Source organism: Rattus rattus, chromosome 10, assembly GCF_011064425.1.
Source record: "Rattus rattus isolate New Zealand chromosome 10, Rrattus_CSIRO_v1, whole genome shotgun sequence".
Taxonomy (NCBI): domain Eukaryota; kingdom Metazoa; phylum Chordata; class Mammalia; order Rodentia; family Muridae; genus Rattus; species Rattus rattus.
The window spans coordinates 51,265,026-51,288,838 of record NC_046163.1 but is presented as its reverse complement, the minus strand read 5'-3'; the positions used below and the strand labels follow the sequence as shown (position 1 = coordinate 51,288,838).

The window sequence follows — 23,813 nt, the reverse complement described above, 5'->3', positions numbered from 1 at the left end:
CTTGGAACCATGAAAATGATCTAAAAACAATCAGAGTAAACTTCAGGGGTTTAAAAAAGACAACAGAAACTCAAGGATCTCTCAACTAACCATGACTCTAGCTTGGGGCTAGGTTTATTTTTATTTTGGGGTTTAAGGCTGTCTCACTCCATAACCTAGGCTAGCTCTGATCTCATAAAGGATAAATCCTGCCTTAACTTCGCAAGTTCTAGGATTACAGGTATAAATAAGCCAGCACACCCAGTCAGGGGCTAGGGATAATCAACCAAGTACTGTAAGGAGCTGAGGGTCCCTTAAATGTTTGTTTCTCAGGAACTTTAAGGCAGCTAAACACAACAAGGGACGTGACAGGGACAGAAAGAAAGAATGTACTGGCTGAGATCCACAGAGGACCTGGATTCACAATCTTGGATACAAAGCCTCCTTACCTTGTGGGATGCTCCCTTGTGCTGGGCCACACGCTTGGTGTTCTTGCAGCACTGTGTAGCAGACAGTTCTGCGACTCGGACCTGCCCATCCCGGGCACACATAGCCAGGGTGGAGTCACCACTGTTAGGAAGGAACTTGGCCTGGAGTATTAAAAAAGGAAAACAAAAGAAATTAGAGGTGACTCTCCGAGAAGAACGTGTGAGGAGCCCTTGTCACCTTCTTCCCGTGTACAACTGATGTGCCTCTCCTGCTCTGGGTACAGATGTTTAGGCCCAAGTCCTTCCAGAAGGAAGAGAAAGGAAATCACTTACGAATGCACATTCCAGATGGCTCTGGAAGGATGAACACTACACAATTCAACACTATGGCAAACTACAATTATGCCTTACAGGGGAAAAAGCAAGAAATAAACAAGGACAATCTTTATCAAACAAATCTAAACTTGTCACAAAAGGAAAGAAACCTGGGAAGAATGTTAAAGAGTTCATTCTTTTGGATGAGCGGTGAGTTATCAGTATGGAGTACAGGACGGAGGTGTAGAAACTCCATAGAATAATCATTATTAGCCAAATCTTACCAAATGTAATTAAATGACAGCAATGAATCTACCTGCTTAGCTTCCTTTACAGTACTGGGGAAAAAAGCCAAGAGTCTCAGCATGTGCTGGATCACAGAGCTACCTTCCCAGTCCATGCACACGCTGATAAGATGTGTTACAAGCCCTGTTTCATAGATACAGAGACTCAGAGCACAGATTAATACTTGTCCAAACCGATCCAGGGCCAGGATCTGACAACCGAGCGGTTTGGGTCAGGAGCTTGTGCTCTCTACTCCACCGCCTTGTACAATGCACCTTTACGAGTTTTAAGTATCCCATCCACACTCGACTTAATAAAAGTCCTTACATACAAGGAAGCAAAAGGCTGCCATGGGTCTCTCAGTGTATTACCATGAAGTCAGAGTTGGATCAAGTCCTGATGTCTCATTCCAATCACAACTTGCTACCATCTTCTGCTCTAGGCAACAACTCAACGGTCTACCTCATGCTTGATTTCCTCAGTTGCTATTACGTCTCTATGCCTTACCTGGAAGACATTACTTTTGTGGCCACTCTCAAAGTCCAGTACGGGCTGCCGCCGCACCCAATCCCACACTACCACCTTCAGGTCATCACTGCCACTGGCCAGCCAGGTGCCACGCTGGTTAAAGTGCAAAGTATTGACACAACCTGTATGGCCCTCAAGCCCATGCTGCAGGCGGAAAACGCCAGGCAAAGACTCTGCTCCACAAGCCTCATACACGGCGGCACTTGAACCCACCCCGGCCCCTGCGCAGGAAGGCTTGCCAGCGCAGGCCGGGTAAAGCTGTTGTCTCTGAAGATACCCAGTCTTCCAGGGCTCGCTCATCATCTGATGAGTCCTGGTCACGGCTGGCCCGTTTGCGCTGGACGCGGTGCCGAGGTTGCTCCTCCTCCTCCTCTTCATCTGAGTGGCCGTGAACTCGGTTTTCATCGTTGATGGAATAATGGCCTGTGTCCTCCATGCTGTCAGAGTCCTTTTCTTCACCTGAGCTCTCTGTGTCTGTGCCACGACTTTCTGTGCTGGTGCGGTTGGGGCCACCATCGTCCCCAGTCAAGCTCAAACTCAGGTCTGAGGCCTCTACTTCAATCCCCGAAGATGTTTCCCTCCCTTCCTCAGCTCCAGACATTTCTTCTGGACTGCTAGACAGGCTTCCTGAATATTAGTGGACAGATGCGAGAAAAAGAAGGAAAGTCAATTAGGGCAGTGATTAGCAAGATTTTCCACTTTGGTCTAAAAAAAACCACACTAAAGAGACCAAGAAACAAATTTCAGTAAATGTGTTTACTTTCCAATGTTTATAAAGAATAATTTCTAGTCAGGCATGCTCATTCATGCCTGTAGTCCAAGTCCTTGGCTGATAGAGGCAGGAGGATCCAAGAGTTCAAGGTCAGTTTCAGCAAATTTAAGGCCAGCCTGGGCTACATGTCTCAAAAAAAGAGAATGGGGGAATTTCTGAGTGGAAATCTTGGTTTTAAATAAAAGAGTAAGAAGATCAAAGTTGAGCGCTTGCCTAGGGAAGCATAAGGCCCTGTTGGTCCCCAGTCAAAAAAAGAACCAAAAAAAAAAAAAAAAAAAAAAAAAGATCAAAGTTGCACAAGTACTAGGCATGGTGGCACACACTGGTAATTCCCATACTCAGAAGACAGAGACAGGAAGATTACCCCAAGTTCAAGGCCAGTCAGGGCTATATACACACTCTCAAAAAAGCCAAGTCTCACAAAAACCGTAATTTGAAAAGATGCTAAGCACTGGAATACTATCTGAGAAGTGTGCCTGTAAGGTAACTTAGGCCTGTAAAAAAAAAAAAAATCACATATACTCTCTCTTTTGTAGAACCCTAGCTTCAAACTTTTAGAACTAGGTGTTTAGTTTGGAGTATCTATAGAGGTCAGGATATAGGGTTTGTAAGGCATACTTCCCTAGGTTATAGTCAAGGGATGATGACCCCAAAATAACAATGGCTATTGCTGTTGGCTGTCCACCAAAACTAGATGGTAAAAGACTACCCCTAAAGAAATCATACAGTTTCATTATAGGACAGAAAAATAGAGCTGGAACTAGCCTGGCCATTCCCTCGGTGCTGGCTGATTTTCACAGTGCCAAAGGAAGAGTGGGTGCTTTGTGAGAAGAAACACCAATGGGCTGAAGACAGCTCAGTGGCTAAGAGTACTGACTGCTCTTCCAGAGAACTTGGGTTTGATCTCCAGCATCTACACATACATCTGTATCTCAGTCCCAGAGGATCCAATGCTTCTTCTTGCCTTTTCAGGCATGCAGGCAAAACACCCATACACATACAATAAATCCCCCTTCCCCAAATTTTAAAAATATACCAATGGCCAGGCATGGTAGCACACACCTTTAATCCCAGTACTTGGGAGGCAAAGCCAGGTGGAGCTCTATGAGTTTGAGACCAGCCTGGTTTACATATAGTGAACTCCAAGCCAGGCAAAGAAAATAAGACCAAAAAACAAACAAAAAAAACCCCCACCACTACTTTTATGCAATGCTGGAGCATGGATGCCACAATACTGACCACAGCCCACTGATGCAATAGTGGTACAACTGTCACAGGGATAACCAACCCCTTCCTGAGGTTGCTCAGAAGGGAACTCTTCATAGGAGGGAATTTACTCGTAATAAACCTAGTCAAAAGGTCATGGCTCCAGGGGTCCATAGGGGAAAACCTATTATTATTATTATTTCACTGAAGTGTGGACACGTCAAACTACCTTCTAAATACCTGTTTATATTTACGAATATGTGTTCTTTCTTTTTTCAGTGAGCCATGGTTAACACAGAATTATAATTGATCAAGGCACTAAGAATAAATGACTATTCAGTGTTTAATCATAAATACAACATTTCTATAAACTCCCTACCAAGGCTCAGTGACTATCACAAAAGGGGCAGCAAGAATACAAGAGCTGGAAAACGGGGAGGATTATTGAGAACTATTTTCTTTTGGACAAGACAACCACTGCACTCATGAACTCAAAGCAGCCGTGGTTACCTGCACAAGATCAAGCCAGTTAGGATTCCAGTATAACTGGGGGAGTGCTTATGAGGTCCTATATTGAACAACCATTGGCAAATGATGGCTGCTGGGAAAGGAAATCACCTTTCTTCAGGGTACAGCAACTGGTAGATTGCCCCCACTCCTGTGGATGGTCCCACATCCATGTGACTGCTAGAAGCACAAACTAAATCTAGCAGGTTCTTTAAAAAAAAAAAAAAAAGACTATGACAGTATGAAGGTTGGAGGAAGACATGTGAAAGGAGTCAGAGGAAATGGGGAAAATGGGTAGATATGATCAAGATATATTTTATGCATGCATGAAATTGTGAAAAGAATAAATTTCTACAATATTTCTTTAAAAAAAAAAGTGTGTGTGATGCAACTACCTTAGATTCTGCCTTGTTTGAAATAGAGCCTCCGAGATAACCCTGGTTAGCCTAGAACTCATGATGTGGACCAGGCTGACCTCCATTTGTGGCACTCTTTTTTTCCTTCCTGAGTGTTGGGATCACAGGTACACACCGGGCACCACACCTGGCTTTAGGCTATGTTCTGTTTCATGAAGATCTATCTCAAATGAACAATGTAGGGATAATCTCTTGTCCAACATATAAAGACATGGCCTGTTAATAAAGGCAAGAGACAATAGGTAGGACATCCTCCCAGAGAGGAACTTGGGGAAAGAGAGACACAGGAGATTCACCACCAAGACCAGCCACATGGCAGAGCTTTAGATTAGTACATATGGGTTAATATAAGAGCTAACTGGGGAGCAGCCTAATTTAAGGGCATAAGCATGCAGATAATTCTAAGCCTCTGTATCATTATTCAGAGCTAGGACAGGCATAGAAAAAGACTAAACAGTTACAGAAAAATCTCAGAAGAGAAAATTTCTCAGGGAGGACTGCCACACCCTCCCTTTTGTTTGAAAGATGGTAAATAAATGACAAGAGAACACACTGGCCTCTGTCATGTCCCATGTCAGGAAAGCACTGACCTCCTGCCCCTAAACTGCTTTCTTTCAGAAAGTTTTCTTTATTACCATGGCATTTATTTATTTGGTGTGTGTGTGTCACAGTGAACATCTGGCCATAAAAGAACAGCTTGAATGGGTTCTCTCCTTCTACCGTGTGGGTTTTCAGGACCAAACTCAGTCATCAACCAGGTGGCAAACAACCTTGTTCATTGAGCTGTATTACTAGCCAGTCTATCAGTTCTTAAAACTTAGGAAAAGGGGACTTGAAGGATTTTAAACTGGTCATTATGATCACTTATACAGGTTCTCATCCCTTTTCTAGCAAATGTATTTTAACTTACTTCAATTAGCTTGTCTTTAGATAGGGTCTCATTATATGGCCCACACTAGCCTCAAACTCACGAAGATTCTCCTGTTTTAGCTTCTCAACTGAGGATTACAGGCACAAATTACTAAAAATAATAATCTTTTTCTTTTATTCCGTGATGTCAGAGATCAAACTTAAAGCCTTGTACTTGCCTAGAGGAGCTCTACCACTGAAGCTACATGCCCAACCCTAATTTAAAATGTTCATACGATTTAGACACATTTTCAGTGTCTTTATTGGGCGATCAAACAGTTGTATTGAGAAACATATGAAGCTGATAAAAAGCAGGGCTACTCTAAGCAGTTCTAGAGAAGTTTGGTATAGTCTGGGACTGTTACATAACTGGGTGACTTTCAGTGCTTACAATTAAATGCTTCACTGTCACCTAGCAAAGAAATCATGCACTGAGCACTTGAACAATGTTTATACTCAATATAAGCACAATCTCCAAGCTAAGGTCAAGGTTTGGAAAAAGGAAGGGAAGAAAGGTTTTAAACCACTCTAAGACTGCTTACTGTTGTCTCCTTGCCTCAGACGAGTACACAGTTACCTGACAAGTAAGTCATGAGAGGAAGACAAACCAACTGTGTCATCCTAGTATAAGCTACCTGGGTCCAGGTCTAATGTTTAACGTGCCAAAGCTAGAGCACCTCAGACTGTCTGCTTGTTTGGATTGCAGCAATCATTTGTCAAGTCTGTTGAAGAAATAAAACCTCTTTTCAATGAACTCTGAGGCAGAGCCCAACACAGAAAACAGAAGTGTTTTGTCTGAAGTAACAAGAGAAGGCTGAACAACACAAAAGCCCCACCAAGGAGCATTAATAGTAAGAAAACTGGGCTAGAACACAGAAGGAAAGTACGTGTGTGGGGAAGACCCACAGAAATCTGAACTTAAGCAGCAGACATGCTGAGAAAGTATAACACGTGTGGTTGAGTGCAACTGGGCCTAAGCTTCAGGGTGGCAAGAGGGGATAAAACACCACATGCAGGGAGGGCGAGGGAACAGCTCAACGATAGAGCACCTTTCAATGTGTGCAAGGTTCTGGATTGTCACAGCACACAACATGGAACAGAGCCCTAGAAGCAAGCAAAAGCAAAACCTTCAAACTTCTGGAATTTACTGTTAAAACTGTGATCAACGAGGGCCAGCAAGATGGCCCAGCAGGTAAAGGCACTTGACACAGGACAACAGGAATTTTGAGCTTCCAGATCACAGGACTGAAGAACCTGTTTCTACTAAAGTACACAGCACACGACACTGAATATGTACATGTGATATAAAATGTAAAACGTTGTGACTAACAAATGCAGACTCTGAAGGGGGTGGCACATTAATATAAGGGACAAAGTGTGCCACAAACTTGAAAAGGGGCTCAGGAGTCACCGACCAAGAGCTAGCTTAAAATCTGGCAAATTTTCTTCTGTACAAGCCCAGAGGGTAAAAATTTTAAGTATAGAAAATCATTTAGCACTGTCTTAACTACTTGCACAAAAGTAACTCAAAGATAGTACATTAATGGGTATGGTTATGTTTTAGTGGACCTTTTTTAACATATATGTGTGTGGTGTGTACATCTGAGTATATATGCCAGCAGGTCACAAACGAGTGAAGGTCTAAGGTTGACATCAGGAGTCTTACTCAATCACTCTCCACCTTACTGAAGCAGAGTCTCTCAAGCGAACCCAGAGCTTGTTGATACAGTTAATCTAGCAAGCTTCTCACTCAGACTCTCTCCTGTCTCTACTTTCTGAGACTGTAATCACATGGGGCCATCATGCCCACCTGCTAGCTAATCTCCAGTCCTCAAGCTTAGGCAGCAAGTGCCCCAACACAACTTTTTACAAAACCAAGAGGCAAGCAGGTTTGGGTTTGAAAACCAGTTTGCCAATCTCCATGGATAAGCTGCAGTTCAAAAATATCCCTGTGAGCTAGGGATAGACCTGTATCAGAGGAGTTGCCTGTCATGTCCACAGCTTGATCCTCAGAATGTGTGAGTGCGTTTATGTGCATGTACACAAGCACACACATACGTATGTACGTATGTATGTATACACGCACACACACCTAAAATGTCTTTAGAATTCTGTCCTTTTTAACTAAGCCCAGTGTAAAGGGACAGATGGAAGACCCAATTCTAGATGGTTTGGGTTCAACCCTTTTCTTGGTCGCTGTCTGCCCTTTTGGCACTGGAGACTGAACCAAAGGTCTCATGCACTCTATCAATGAGGCACACTCCCAAACCAGTAACTTCATTTCTTATTCTCTGAAACTATTCTCTAACATAGAAACAAACATCTCAATTAACAGAGGAACCTCAACTTCCCCTAAACTTCCTCAGCCTTACTTTTCTTCTTAGTAGTATTTCATAAGTCTGCTTGTTTGTAAATTTTCAAAAATCCAAACCACTTGGGACTTTTAGAAATGCATGTCTACGGGCTGGAGATGGTTCAGCGGTTAAGAGCACTGACTGCTCTTCCAGAGGTCCTGAGGTCAGTTCCCAGCAACCACATGGTGGCTCACACCCATCTGTAATGGGATCTGATGCCCTCTTCTGGTGTGTCTGAAGACAGCCACAGTGTACTCATATATAATAAATAAATAAATCTTAAAAAAAAAGAAAGAAGGAAAGAAAGGCATGTCTAAGACTCAGAGATGCCCAGCAGTTAAGAACATGGGCCACCCTTCCAGAGGACCCAGATTCAGTTCCCAGCACCCACATGGGGGCTCCCAGTTGTATGTAACTCCAACTCTAGAGAATCTGGTGTCCTATTCTGGCCTCTGTAGGCACCAGGCACGAAAGTGGTACACAGACATACATGAAGGCAAAATAACCACACACATTAGAAAAAAAATTTTTAAAGGAAAGTAGCAGAAGTGGCAGGCAATCCAAGATGATTCCTGTATACTTTCCCATCCTCAATCAATACACAAAGAGCTCTTTGTCCCACTAAATTCAGGTCTTGAGACCTCGGCTAAGAGTAAAGGGAGTCCCACCTGTTTCCCACGCCTTACCCTTACCGTTAGCCAAGTCTCTTCTCCCATCTGTGCTGGGCCTTTTACTGGACATCTTGAATATGGTAGCCAGCCTGGATATGGGAAGAAGAGAATAATTATAAAGCCCTGGGAAAGTTAATAAAATAGACAAGGAGATTCAACAGTTCATAGATTTTACCATTTTCATAAGAATGAATTTTTTTTATGCGTACACTTAACAAGGCTATTCAGTCGATAAACCCATACCCCAGCTTCCCTGGTTGTAATTCCATAAACATACTTGAGGGGAGGTCAACTGCCATCTCTTTGCTTTCTTTACTGAGTAGAAGAATCGTGTCTTTTTTCAGATGGGAAGGAAGGGGAACTGAACTAAAGCTTGAAACAGCAGCCGTATGTCTAATAACATGCTGTTAGCTAAGAACCTCAAATTAACACAGAAGCTACTCAGCACTGCCCTAGGAACAAGAATCCACCGTAGGTAACAGACATGTTTCCACAGACTCTGAGTACATGAGTCATGATTCTGAGTCTCACTTCACACACAAATCAATAGGAGAAGAATCAAGCTAATGGAAAAAATCCTGACCTCCCGTCACTCAGATACATACGGCCAAGCCTATCTAAGCAAAGATTATCAGCAGAGCCCGGGGGTAGTACACACCTTTGATATCAGCACTCAGGAGAAGCAGAGGCAGGTGGATCTCTGAGAGCTCAAGGCCAGCCTGGTCTACAGAGGGAATTCTGGGACAGACAGGGAGGGCTACAGAAAGAAACACCGACTCAAAAAGTTAAGAAAAAAGTATAAGGAAAGATTGAATTTGAACCTAGGAGTATCTTACTATTAAGAAATAACCTTAAGCCCCGACTTAGGAGACAGAGGCAGGCAGATCTGTGTGCCAGACTGGCCATACAAAGGTGTGTACAAGAGAATTCCCATTAAACCATCTCAGCTCATTTTACATCGGAGCAAACATCACTTCAACAAATGTTACTCATTTTTGCCAGACTTTGCTCTGTAGCAAAGCCCTAACTAGAAGTAGGGGACACATCTCACTCCTTTATGTTGTTATAACTCTCCCACCCTCTCCAGGGCCTTACTGCCACCTCCAGCAAACGCCAGAGAGAATAACATTATTCAGGCCAGAGTTTGTTTAGCCCTTTCAGTGTCTTGAACAAAAGGCAGTGGTAGAAGACAGAGTATGATTATGATGCCAGACCAAGTGCCCAGGCACCGTCCTCCAATCTTTCAACAGCCCTTTCATTCCCCTAACAATTACCACAGGAGCCCATCCTTATCCGCTCTCTCTACTTCTCTCCTTCACAGAAACCTATGCTGTTTCATTAAAAAACAAAACTTGTTCTCTGCAGAGACAACTGCCCAAAACTACTAGAAGCAGGCCACCATGGGGAAGCAGAAACGCTGCAAAAACAAAAAACACCACCAAAAAAGTAAAAAACCCCAGCACTGAACCTGAAAAAGCACCTGAAGAGAATGACAGCACAGTGTAAGGAGGGAAGTGGGCAGAACAGGAGCCACTCTGGAGAGGACTGTGCTCTCCCTCTCACTTCTGGTCTGAGACAGGGCCTCACTCTGTACCTCAGGCTGGCCCCGAAAGCACAGGAGACCCTTCTGCCTCAAACTTCCCAGGGCTTGGATAACAGCTGTGAGCCACCACAAATTGATTTTCTCTTTGATATGTAATTTTAAATAAAGATTTATGTATGAGGTTTTTGCCTGTGTGTATGCATGTATATATGCATGCATGTATGTACTTCTGTGCACCTTTTGTGTGCCTGGTGCCTGAGGTCAGAAAGTGATGTTGAATCCCCTGGAAATGGAGTTATGGAAGGTTTGTGAGACACTGTGTGGATGCTTCCCGTGTGGATGTATTCTGGTAAAGTATTTCCCACACAGCTCTTGGCTTTGTCTCCCAACAGTCACTATATTCTTTAGCATTTCAGTAATTTCCCCACTATGAATCTACAGTTTAAAAATTAGACTATTGTAAAAGTCCTAAGAAATAAGGAAAGTCATTCCATTACTGGCCATAAAGCGAACCACTGTTATCATGGTAAAGTAGGAGCATTTTCCACTTCAGAATTAAACTGTCTACCATATCACATGCTCACCCCCACTATTATCCATTTGCAGAGGATAAAACACCAGCTCCCCAAAACTATTCTCATAACTGAATAGCATCAGGAGGTCTGGACTGTGTGGACTTGTCACACTGCTCTAAAGAAGGTATGTGTTTGCCTAGTCTCTGTGATGAAGGCTCTGAGACCTAGAGAAAAGGCGTCATAATGTCCAACTCATATCCAGGGTGTATAGTATAGTCTTTTGGAAGAGAAAATGGCTTAAAGGGTCTTTTAAGAAAGGATCTTCTTTTTGAAGTAAAAGTGACAAACCTCATTACTAAACTAAGAACCAGAAAACCCTGTGATTGCTTATGCAAACCACAACAGATAGGTTCTAAAAACTAAACTTTAGCAAAATCAGTCTCAGACTAAAAAGTAAAGTTCTCAGACTCTAGGTTGATATCAAGGCGATACATGATTGGACAGTAGAGAGTGGGGCGGGGACAAAGTTTTTTTAAGGCAGGAGAAGGAAGGAGAGGATCAAGATGGAGTCTACGGAGGAGGATGGTTCAGATTTAGGTGAACTGGATTGATTTTATCTTGTCTAGGTGGGCGGTTTATATCTTTATCAACTGGCAGTGAATTTACTGTGTGGATGAATTGTAGATTGGGAATTTAACATGTAAATCTAATTGATAAATTACAAGTTTCTGGAACTTTGATTTTACTGGGCTAAAGAGGACAGTGTGTGAAAGAAATGGCTGAGAGACAGTTGGAGCCTGCGGATCCGGTCAGTGCCCCACAAGGAGGGAGAACGTGCAGGGCCCGCAGAACGAGATGCATGTGTGAGGCATGGTAACTACTGCCTAGGGGACCACTCCGAGAAGGGGGCTAAAAGGAGACAAACAGGAGAGGGTGGCTTGTGGACCTTGTGGCAGAGCAGCAGTCGGCGCAAGCAGATCTAGCTCTCGGGAACTGACAGAAAACAAACGTTCTTTGATAATTTTTACCGCAACACCAGGCAGTGGTGGTGCACACCTTGAATTCCCGCACTTGAGAGGTAGATTTCTTTGGAAATCACAGGTGGTTCTGTGAGTTCAAGGGCAGCCTGGTCTACAAATCGAGTCCAGACAGCCAGGGCTGCACAGTGAAACCCTGTCTCAAAAAACCAACACAACAAAAAAAAAAAGTAGAAATTCAAGAATTCAGCAGATGAGTGAATCCAGTAGTTCATTGTACTCTGATGTTCCTGACCCTCACTGGCCCTTGCTGTCTTCATCTGTGAAATATCGGACTGGAAGCTGGACATGGTAGCACATGACTGCAAACCCAGTGCTTAGGAGGTGAAGGCAGGCCTATGAGTTCAAGGTTATCCTCAGACATATAAATTCAAAGTCAGTGTGGGCTACATGAGACCTTGACCTCAAACAACAAACGAGACGACCAAGTATATCTAAGTTTAAGTATTCAGATGCCCCAAATTGTAAGCCTTTTTGAGAATTAACAAGATCCTCAGTTTCAAATTTTAGAGTATTTCAGATGTTCATATTTATATGCAAACATTCCCGAGTCTAGGCTTGAAGTATTTAACAGTAGCGTGCTTAGCCAGCACCTATGAGGCCTGGGCTCAACCCCCACTGCTGCAGCAACAACAATCCTAAAAGCCGAGTCAGAGGATGCTTCTGGTCCTGACCACTTGGCAACGGATATTCAACCCGTATCCCATACTTTAGTAAAATTTTATGCTAAAATATATGCAGAAAGGGGCAGTGACCAAAATTTTATTAATGAACTTGAGCATTTACCCCCAATCTGCATGCATACACATATAATCAGATTGCACAAAATAATAAGACTCATCAAACATGGAAGCACACATTGGTAATCCCAGCACTGAGAAACCGAGGCGAGAGGATTTCCAAGAGTTGGAGGCAAACCTGGATTATATATTAAGCAACACCCAGTCAGAGCTACATAATACAGCCCTATCCCAAAAATGCAAAGTAGGGGGGCTGGAGAGATGGCTCAGAACACCGGCTGTTCTTTTTTCTTTTTTCTTTTTTTCGGAGCTGGGGACCGAACCCAGTGCCTTGCGCTTGCTAGGCAAGTGCTCTACCACTGAGCTAAATCCCCAACCACTGAGCTAAATCCCCAACCCCACACTGGCTGCTCTTGAGGATCCAGGTTCACTTCTCCAAATAACACAACACACCCCAGAGTCTTTTTTTTTTTTTTTTTTTTTTAATTCTTTTTTTCGGAGCTGGGGACCGAACCCAGGGCCTTGCGCTTCCTAGGCAAGCACTCTACCACTGAGCCAAATCCCCAACCCCACACCCCAGAGTCTTAACTCTAATCTAAGGGACAGGATGCCCTCTTCTGGGCTCCACAGGAAACAGGAAACATGCATGAATATGAGGCACAGGCAGGAAAACACCCATACGCAAAATGATAAAATAAAAGTAAATTTTAAAAATGCAAAATAAGGCTAGCAAAATAGCTCAGTAATGTGCCTGACCCAGCACCAAGCTTGCAAATCTGAGTTTGACCCCTGGAACGCACTTGGTGGGACAACTCCTACAAACTGTCCTCAGACTTCCACAACCATAGCACATAAAAACAATAAGAAAATTTTAATAATAATTTTAAAAAGTGTGTTATTTTTCTAGAATATATACCAAACAAATATTTCGGCATTCTTTTTCTATACACTACTGGATCTTACATATCCTTTAATGAATGTATAAATTCTCGTTTTGGAAACGATTTCTTTAGAAAACCAAGAAATTATGGGCTTAGGAGAGGTTTAGTGGGTAAAATGCTTGCCTCACAAGTGTTAAGAATGCATTCAAATCCTCAGGCCCTACAGCAAAAGCAAGCTATGGGAGCTCACATCTGTCATGCCAGTGTTCCTAGGAGAATGGGAGCTAGAGACTAAGTTAACTCCCAGAAGCTTCAAGTCTAGTTAGCCTGGCGTACACAGGTGCAAAGACCCACCACAAACAAGGTGGAGGTGAGGGCAGCCACCTGAGGTTGCTTGCCTTTGCCGACAACACTTGTTGTGGCATCATGTGTGCTCACTTGCTCTCATGTGTGCACACTTCTCCCCCCGCCCCTCTACACACACACACACACACACACACACACACACACACACACACACACACACACACACACACACACACACACACACACACGGACAATACAACCACTTTTGAGAGAAGCTCTAAGCTTCAGTCAAAATGAAAGATAACCAGTTCAACTCTAGTGGAAAAGCTACAGTAACCACCTGCAATTCTTAAACTGAAAACATGTTCCCAATGTGACAGTGTTTAGAGATGGAGTCTTTAGGATACAATCAGGTCTAGATGAGGTCATAAAAATGGCTATCCTCATGATGGGATTTGTGTTTTTTATTTCTCCCTTTCTCTCTGGCATGTGAGGGACGGTGAGGAGGGAGACACCTACAAGCAAGAAGACGGTCATGACCAGAAACCGTCCGCAATGTCGCTCTAGACTTTACCCTTTAGAACTGTTAGAAATAAAGTTCTGTGGCCTAAGGCAGCAGTCACTGGTATTTTGGCATAGCAGCCTGAGCCATTTTAAGACACCATCCAAACTAAAGCAGGCAGACACTACAACTGTGCACTATAACTTAAACACTATAACCACTGTAGAATCTCTTCTATTCACCAGCAAGAAAATACCATTTGATTCAAGCCCAAACCATCATTTTCATTTTTCAATGTATTATATAACCCAAAACTCTTTGTTTCTACTCTGATCAATTAACATGTCAAATCCGGTCCAGAACAAACCATTCTTAGCTGAGAGCTGATGAGGTCACTGTCTCAGGTAGCTGGAGGAGTTTAGCTTAGCTCTCCTGCCTATACTCTAAAAATAACCATGACTCCTGCCAAAGTGAAGGTTAAAGAGTAAACTGTTTTGAGCATGAGGGTGGGGTGGGGGTGGGGTATTTCAAGTTCATTAGTAAATCCCAGGGATCTAGTTTGTTCTCTTCTGTTTTAGTAATAACACCACCTTAAATTTTTAGCTAACTATATGATGGGATAATAACTAAAATTCAAGCAGAAAAATAACTGAGAATCTCTAATTTAAAAATTGTTGGGGTACACCTTTAGCCCCGGCACTCAGGAAGCAAAGGCAGGTAGAACTTCTATGAGTTTTGAGGACACCCTGGTCTATAGAGTGAGTTCCAGGGCAGCCAGGGCTACATAGAGAAACTCTGACTCAAAAAAACTAAAAAACAAAAAACAAAAACAAAAACAAAAAACCACACACAACAAACAAACAAACAAAATGGAAAAGAAACAACCAAAGTCATGGCCTCCCAACGACAAACCGCTCGTGCTGGAATGGCTGGCTTTGGATATCACAACGGACACACCCTCAACCCCTAAGCTGCACCACATCCGCGAGCTGAGAATGGGTGTGGCATGCAGGTTAATGGTAGAACACATGCTTAGCAACGGAAAGCTTTAGGTTCGATCCCTAACATCCCTCAAAGTAAATAAATCAAAGAATTTTTCACGACTTCACAAAGAAAACCCCAGAGATAATCTTTATACACTCTATGATTAGGTAACTATTTCTTATGATAGGAAACAACCACAAAGTTTTAAAATAAATACTTGGAGTTAATACTGAAATGAAAAGTCTCTCCAAAAGACTAGACAATGAAAAGGTAAGCTATAGACTGTAAAGAAATATCTAGGAAACAAATGGATGGCGAAGGACAGCAAGCTGTCCTGTGTAACAACTTACAAAGGCCTGGCACAATGGGATACACTTCACTCACTAGGAAGGCAGACCTCTGGGAATTCAAGGCTAGCCTGGTCTACATAGTAGGTTCTAGGCCAGCCAGTGCTACAGAGTGGAACCTTCCTCAAAACAAAACCTTCAACAACAAAAAACTTTTTACAACATATAATGATCATTTGAGGAAAGAGTCTGAACATTATTAATAATTAGGGAAATAAACTAAAACCAACGAGACTTCTCTAACCATCTTCAGAATGGTTAAAATACTATAAGAAAATTTTACTTTATATCTAATATAGACAAGACAGACATTAACTAGAAGTTTCATATACTGTTAGTTGAAATATCAAATGGTATAGTCAATTTATAAATTTTTTTTGCAATTTCCTAAATAAAATATAAATTTACTATACAATCCAAGAATCTCATCATCTAGGCATTCACCCTACCTCCAAAACTAAAAATGTCTGTCCACAGAATTAGCAAAACCTACAGCTGGTATGTTTCAGTATTATTTAGATGCATTTAAAACACTAAAAATAGGGCTAGAGAGATGGCTCAGCAGTTAAGAGCACTGACTGCTCTTCCAGAGGTCCTGAGTTCAAATCCCAGCAACCACATGGTGGCTCACAACCATCTGTAATGAGATCTGATGCCCTCTTCTGGTGTGTCTACAGTATATTCTTACACCTAAAATGAAAAAAATCTTAAAAAAAAAATAATTCAAGGTATACCCAGCAAGAGAGTATTAACTTGAACTTTATTTACTGATGCTGAAGATGGAGATTAGGGACTTATCAGGCATTATAAACATACACCGCCATCATGCTACACTTCCGTTGCCTTATTATTGACATTTTTGGTTTTGTGACTTCCCTTAGATGCTGCTGTTTAAGTCCTTTGGTGTCTGGGGCCAGTAGAAACTGGTCTGATAACTGCACTTTCCCTTGGGCTCGACACAAATATCAGCATCTAAGTAATATCATGGTAGCTAATGTCCTTCATCCTTTTACTGAGAACTCAGTTTTAGTCAATTTTTTGTATTTTATTCTTTTTTGTTTTGTTTTTTTAAAGACTTATTTTATGTTTGTGAGTACATTGTAGCTGTCTTCAGACACACCAGAAGAGGGCATCAGATCCCATTACAGATGTTTGTGAGCCACCATGTGGTTGCTGGGAATTGAACTCAGGACCTCTGGAAGAGCAGTCAGTGCTCTTAACCACTGAGCCATCTCTCCAGTCTTTTAGTCTTATGACTTACATTTTCCCAGCATTCTCTCAAGCCAATCCATGTCTCATTCTGCTATGCAGCCAAAAACTCTCCTATATAAACTTCTATATTTAAATGAGGTAAGGTTCTAGAATTTCCTCTGAAATCAAAAGGTCATTTTCCAAAAGTTCATTTACTAGTGAGATGGGTATTTGTCAGCCACGCTGTTCTCAGTTCCCCTGGAGAAGAAAGCTGTCCATACTCCTCATGACTGAGCAGCTGCTCAAGGCAAATCCCCACCCGAGGCACAGACTTGTTTTCCCAGACCCATCATCATCTGGAATGAGCCCTCCGCCCCTATTTCCAATTCTTGTTTTCAAACAAAAACAGCTCATTTAAAGCTCATTTTCCCGGCTGGAGAGATGGCTCAGTGGTTAAGAGAACTGGCTGCTCTTCCAGAGGTCCTGAGTTCAATTCCCAGCAACCACATGGTGGCTCACAGCCATCTGTAATGGGATCCAATGCCCTCTTCTGGTGTGTCTCACAGTGTACTCATGTACATAAATAAATAAAACTAAAGAACATGTCTTTCATTTTCTTCTGGCTCTTACACCCTCCCTGTCCTCTGAGACGATCCCTGCAGGATGATGTCATACAGGTGAAGGCAGGTACAAGATAGAACAAGGCCTGTCATTGGACGAGAAAGAAAGATGGGTGGGAGAGAAGTTTTAGAGAGAGAGAGGAGACTGGAGCGAGAGAAGAGAAGTGGCCGGGAGAACATGGAGGCGAATGTTAAGATTCCTCTCTACACCTTTACAGGTTGTTATGAATGTTCTTAAGGGATGGATGTGTACAGGGCTTTGTGTGTCTAGATGAGCAAATTATATCATATCAATTGGATCAGAGGTTATTGTGTTGTGTGTTCTTTCATGTGGTGAATTAAGTTTAAGAGAGTATGTGGTGGTTGGAGACACTAGGCCGCCATGGAATTGGGATGTCTATTTCTGGCATGGTGTCAACCTGCCTTGGGAACTGGATGGGTAGAGAGACTGTTGCCAGGCTCAGAGAGAAGCCATGGCAGTGTGATATGGGATGGAGCAGAGTGGGTGAGAGGCTTTGCTGACTGAGATGAAGACATCTACCAGATATCTTGGGGCACCACGGTGTCAGACCTAGTGCGGGGTAAAAGATTTTTTTGTAATTTTCAGCAACAGATCCCTAAGCCTTTGGTGCAGGAATTGTGTTGAGCTGGACACCACAGCTGCTGGTTTTCTATTACCAGATTATGTCTAGAAATTCTAGAAGCTACACTGTCGAGTCTCAGCAGTGTGGCTGCACAAGGATGACAGCACAGACGTGCAAACATGGAACCCTTACCAGGCCCAGGCACAGACAAGAGGAGGAAACAAGAGAGCTGACGAGAGAGAAGGGCGTGGAAGAAAGCCCTCCTCCGAAGGGAAAACACCCCTGTCCATTATCCAATACCAAGTGATCAGACCTGAGATCACAAAAGTACAAGTGAGGTTAAAAAGATCCAACAGGTTATATTTATATATTTAGAGATTTGTGTATAACAACAACTTAATAAAAGAGGCCATGAATTTGAGGGGAGGAGTATAGAGAGATGTTGGAGGCAGAAAAGAGAAGGAAGAATATTATATAATGACAGGGCACAGTGGCACATGCCTTTAATCCTAGCACTCGGAAGGCTGAGACAGGCAGAGTCTGAGGCTAGCCAGGTCTACAGAGTTCAGGACAGTCAGGGGTACACAAAGAAACCCTATCTCGAAAAACACTAAAAACAAACAAAATAAAAATGAAAATAAAGACACTTTAAAAAATAAACTTAGAGGGGTTGGGGATTTAGCTCAGTGGTAGAGCGCTTGCTAGGCCCTGAGTTCGGTCCCCAGCTCCGAAAAAAAAGAAAAATAAATAAATAAATAAACTTAGTTATCAAGGGGAAATGTTCATTTTACTTACTTTAATATTCTAATATTAAATTAAGTAATTTCATCTTCATAATAAACAATTCTCCAAGCCAATTTTCTACTAATTCTGCTAGACACATTCTAATTTACTATTCAGAGAACTTAACAGCACTGAAATTCAAAGCAAGAAATTCATATTGCATAGAACAGGGCCAGGTGTGCTGGTACACACCTTTGACCCTAGCACTTGAGTGGAGGCAGAAGCAGGGATCTCTGAGTTACAGAACAGCCAGGGCTACCCAGTGAGGTCCTATCTCAATAAATAAATAATTGGACACACAAAATGTTAATGGGAGGCAGGACTGTGGGCTACTTTCTGTCATTACATTTTTAAATGGGACAAATAACATCTTCTCCTTTGGTGGGCTGGATGCAGAGCAGAAGGAAAGCTGGTTATTTCTCGTTCAAGGAAATTAACCTCTATTTCCTAATATACAAAAACCTGACAGCACAGGGCAACCCAATTGTACAGAAGTGCTGGGTAGCCCACTCAAAATGTAAGCCCCTGGCACCACCCACTAATCCACTGCATACACATGCTGGCATGTGCAAGCGCAGAAGAATGTACCAGGCCTAAGAAGCTCAAAGTATATTGTTAATTATTTTTTTAATAAGAGTCTCAATATGTAATTCTGGCTGGGTTCAAACTCTGCCTGCTTCAGCTTCCCCAGGACTGGGATTAAAGACCACCACGCCTGGCAGAAGCTACAAATATAAACAATGCATCTGTAATCCCTTATCAAGTCAACTAACCAACTAAGAAAAATAACTATACAACTATAATACAAAAGACAACACAAATATCAAGATCATTAAAGATAAATAGAAGAGGGCTGGAGAGATGGCTCAGCGGTTATGAGCACTGGCTGCTCTTCCAGAGGTCCTGAGCTCAATTCCCAGCAACCACATGGTGGCTCACAACCACCTGTAAATGTAAAGAGATCCGATCCCCTCTTCTGGTGTATCTGAAGACAGCTATAGTGTACTTATATAAATAATAAATGAATAAATCTTTAAAAATAAATAAATAAATAGAAGAGACTGAGGCTTACAATCATAAGTAACAAGTTTGAGACCAGCCTGGGCTATGCAATGAGACCCTATCTCAAAAAGAAAATAAATTAAAATAAATAAAATGTTACTGTTAAAGAAAGTAAAGCGCTTTTTTCACTTTTGAGAAGAAAGGAAAAGCTTCTGTGGAAAACAAGCCTTTAAGGCACTTTGAAGACAGAACAAAATTTCAAAGAGGAGGAAGAGAAAGCCAAAAAACAGGAGGACAGCCTGACATTGATATTCTGACAGCCCACCAGGAAAAAGAAAATGGAAGATACAAATCTGATAAATTCAAGAAAAACATTAGTATGCTGTTAGTTAAATGTTAAGAAGAACTGGACAAAAGGAGGCTAACAAAAGGAGGCTAACAAAGAGCATAGGTCTGAGAAGAGTGTGTGTGTGTGTGTGTGTGTGTGTGTGTGTGTGTGTGTGTGTGTGCACGCGCACACTCGTGCTCGAGGGAGGTTATTTTGTCAAAAGTAAGACAGTCTGAAATGGAAGGAGAAACAAGTTTAAAGCTACTGTACTGGTGACACATGGAAATAAAAAGGAACAGACATGACCAAACACTGGAGGATAGACAGTATTTGGCTTCATAAACAGTTACAAAACAAAGTTAGAAAGACCCATTTTGAGGACAGAAATCAAATGCCACAAATGACAAGCTGGTACCTAGAAGACTCAATTTTTTTTTTTTTTTGGTTCTTTTTTTCGGAGCTGGGGACCGAACCCAGGGCCTTGCGCTTCCTAGGCAAGCGCTCTACCACTGAGCTAAATCCCCAACCCCAAGACTCAAATTTCTAAATCATTCTAAAATCAATTTAAATCCTAGCTGACGTATAACAAAGGTAGTGAGAACCAATGCAGTAGATGTGGAATTTATAAACGAGAAGCTGGCAAGATGGATTCCAAAGACCCACAAGGTAGAAGGAGATAATCAGCTCCTGCAAGTTGTCCCTGGCTTCCACATACCACCATGGCAAGTGTCTACCCACACACATACATACACCACACACAGTAAGTAACAACAGAATTTAAATGTTGGGAAGAAATGAATGAGAGTTTGATATACACACTAATACATTATCTAAACGGAAGTTCAAACCCAGATACCTTGTAAACTAAACCTTACTAAAACAACTCGATCAGTACACCTGAGAGTATCTATGCTCTAAGAAAGGAAGTCCAAGGAAGAATCTTGGGATCCTTAACAAAAGCAAGTGTGGACAGAAAGGGTGAGGGAAGTCAAGGACAGATTTCTAATGGTTCATGTGTCCTCTTACTTCCACCATTGCAAAAAAACGCAGAGACATAACTATGAAGAGATCTTCAGAGTGAAGTTAGGCCGGACCATGGTGGCACTCGCCTTTATTTCCAGCACTCAAGAGGCAGAAGCAGGTGGATCTCCGAGTTCTGAGGTCAGCCTGGTCAACAAAGCAGTTTCCAGGACAGCCAGGTCTATATAGAAGAAACTCTGTCTTGAACCCCCACCCCCAGCCCAAAAGAGTGAAAAGCTATTCTCATGGAATTATCTAGGGAGCCATTTTGAGGGGGAGATTGGGGGATGTTAAGACAAGGTCTTATGAGCATATACTGATCTCACTTTGTCATCCGCCTCGGCCTCCAGAGTGCAGATTTAGGATAACAGGTGTGTGCCACTGTGCCCAGCTAAGTGACTCACTCTTATTCAAGGACCCAGATATTTCTCTTCCCCATCCAAAGATCATAAACCACTAGGATTCAGTTAACTCAGTCAGTCTGTAATGCTGGCTCATACCAGTAACTCCAGCACTTAGGAGGTGAAGGCAAGAAGATTATAAGGTCAAGATTATTCTCAAGTAGTTTGAGACCAGACTGGGCACCCTATCTGGTGGGCTTGAATAAGACCCTATGTTGTCTCTTCCAGGAAAACTTCTGTTGTACAACACACATGAAATATTTTCTTATTTTCTTGAGACAAGAGTTTGTCCATTTAACCCTGGCTGTCCTGGCTCGCTCTGTAGACCAAGATGGCCTCAACTCAGAGATCTGCATGCCCCCAACTCCCAAGTTCTGGAAATAAAGAGGAACACCACCACAGCGTAGTTGCAAATAAATCCTTAAAAATTATACCAATGTAAGTTCACTGTGTTGTCTCTCTGAAGATACTTTATTACATATCTTAGAAACTATAGCATAAGATTCTTGTTCTTTTCTCTGGGGGCGGGGGAATTGGGGGGACATTGGACTTGAACTCAAAATTCTCTTGCCTCGGGCTTCTGAGTATCTGGTATCACAGGGATATTCCTACCTTTCCCTTCCTGAGAACTTTGCTCTCTTCACTTAAGGAGGCCTTCACAGCCTCTTGTAGCCCGAGTCGCATTTAGCGCTATCCACTTAACACACACTCATGTTTTACCAATTGTTACAAATTTTTTAATTCTGTACTTTACCAATTAATATTTTTATTCCACAGTTGACGAGGAAAAAAAATCCAAACTACACATAACAGAGGCTTACTGTTACAAATGGTTATAAAGACACCCAGGCTACCAATTTCATTCACTCAGGTATCTGAGTTCTAAATACAAAGAGTGAATAATTGATTGTCTCTTGTTTACTGATAATCTACTTAAAAAAAAAAAAAAGACAGATTCAATCTCAAAGATTGAAAAGTCAACTCCATAAATAAACAAATAAATTTAAAACAACTCTAACACCAATGTTATATAATAAAAACTTCAATTTGGATCCTTTATCAAACAGGGTCTCTCATCACAGTTCTGACTGTCCTAGAACTCACTTTGTAGACCAGGCTGGCATTGAACTCTGCCTGCCTCAGCCTCCAGAGTGCTGGTGATTAAAGGCGTGTGCCACAACACCCAGGACTTGGATCCGTGTTGCTTTTTCATAATCTAGCTATTTCCTGAACTTGGTTAGAATAACTTTTATAGCAAAAACAGTACAGTAGTAAATCTACTGAAAGCATAGTTTAACTAGTCATTTGATTTTAAAGGCCAGTAATGTAGAGTCAGGCATAGTCATCTGTTCCTATAATCCTAGCACTCACATAGCAGGGTGAATTTCCCAGTCTGAGTTACACAGTGAGCTCAAGATGAGGCTTGGCTAGTGTGAGACCCTGTCTCAAACAATAAACCCAGGATGGCAGAACATGCCTATGGAGATATTAAGAAGGTAGAGACCGGAAGACCAGATGTTCAAGGCCATTCTCTGTTACATACTGATTTTGAGGGCAATTTGGGCTATAAGAGACTCTTAAAAAGAGAAAGAAACAACAAAACTCTTGTTCTTTGGCAATATTTATAACCCTGAAATAGTCTGAGACACAAGAATTTTACAGTTGTGATACACAGACTAAGAACATGATTCAATGCATAGATGTCACCGGAAATCTTTCCTGCAAGTTTGAGGAGTGGGTGGTGGGGTATTTATCCAGTACATAAGGAACAGTCATTCTTTCAACAGATTTCCTTCTCACCTCCACCCTCTTCATGAAACACAGAAACCAGATCTCATAAAATGTAACGCCTAGTTCATGACCACTGCCAAGAGTCTTGTCATTACAATAGGAAATCTAGTCCCTGGGTGATGGTGACAAAAGCTAGTCAGCCCTCACCTCACTGATCTGAATGACATTGCCTTTATGCTGTCCTGTCATCAAACTTAAACTTTTCTGAACCCTTAACTCTTCCAAAACACACGTAAAAGAAAAACAAAACAAAAAAGATGTAAAATTCTTTACCTGCACTGTCTTAAGGTGGTGTGGCCCTAAGAAGAAGAGATGAGTGTTTGTTTCTAGCCCTGATTCACATTAGAAAATACAAAGCATTTTCTTATCACCTTCTTAATAATCTGTTGGAGAGGTTCACCACAGAGCTCATAACCTGGAGAAAAATGTGTCTCTCTTGGTAGCAAAAGTTAAGCACACAGCGGGCAGCTGCAGCACCAGGTGGACATTAGAGCAGAAGGGAAAGGAACAAGAACGTGCTCTGATAGGCTATGCTAACAGGCCAAGAGGAAGAAGCCAAGGAACAAAGAAAGAGTTGATGTTTAGTTTAAGAATGCATTTAGAAACACACATACGTAAACATTTCCGATTCCTGCACTCAAAAATCAGGTTTAAAGGCACCCTACAGGACATTTACAACACAAACACATAATATGAACAATAAAACTGAATGAGGGGGTTGGGATTTAGCTCAGTGGTAGAGCGCTTGCCTATGCGCAAGGCCCTGGGTTGGTCCCCAGCTCCAAAAAAAAAAAAAAAAGAAAAAAAAACAAAACTGAATGAGGGACAGCAACTGAAGTGCTTACTGCTATCGAAGAGGCCCCGAGTT

At 42.1% G+C, this 23,813-nt stretch overlaps 1 protein-coding gene across 1 annotated transcript in view; it reads right to left on the bottom strand.

Moving 5' to 3' along the window:
* Dcaf8 (DDB1 and CUL4 associated factor 8) overlaps positions 1-23,813 on the bottom strand; it is a 46,836-nt gene that overhangs the window by 20,224 nt on the left and 2,799 nt on the right. The window contains 4 exon segments of the mRNA XM_032915515.1: positions 429-569; positions 1,515-1,770; positions 1,772-2,162; positions 8,392-8,459. Coding sequence (XP_032771406.1) covers positions 429-569; positions 1,515-1,770; positions 1,772-2,162; positions 8,392-8,440 — 837 coding nt within the window. The 5' untranslated portion in view covers positions 8,441-8,459.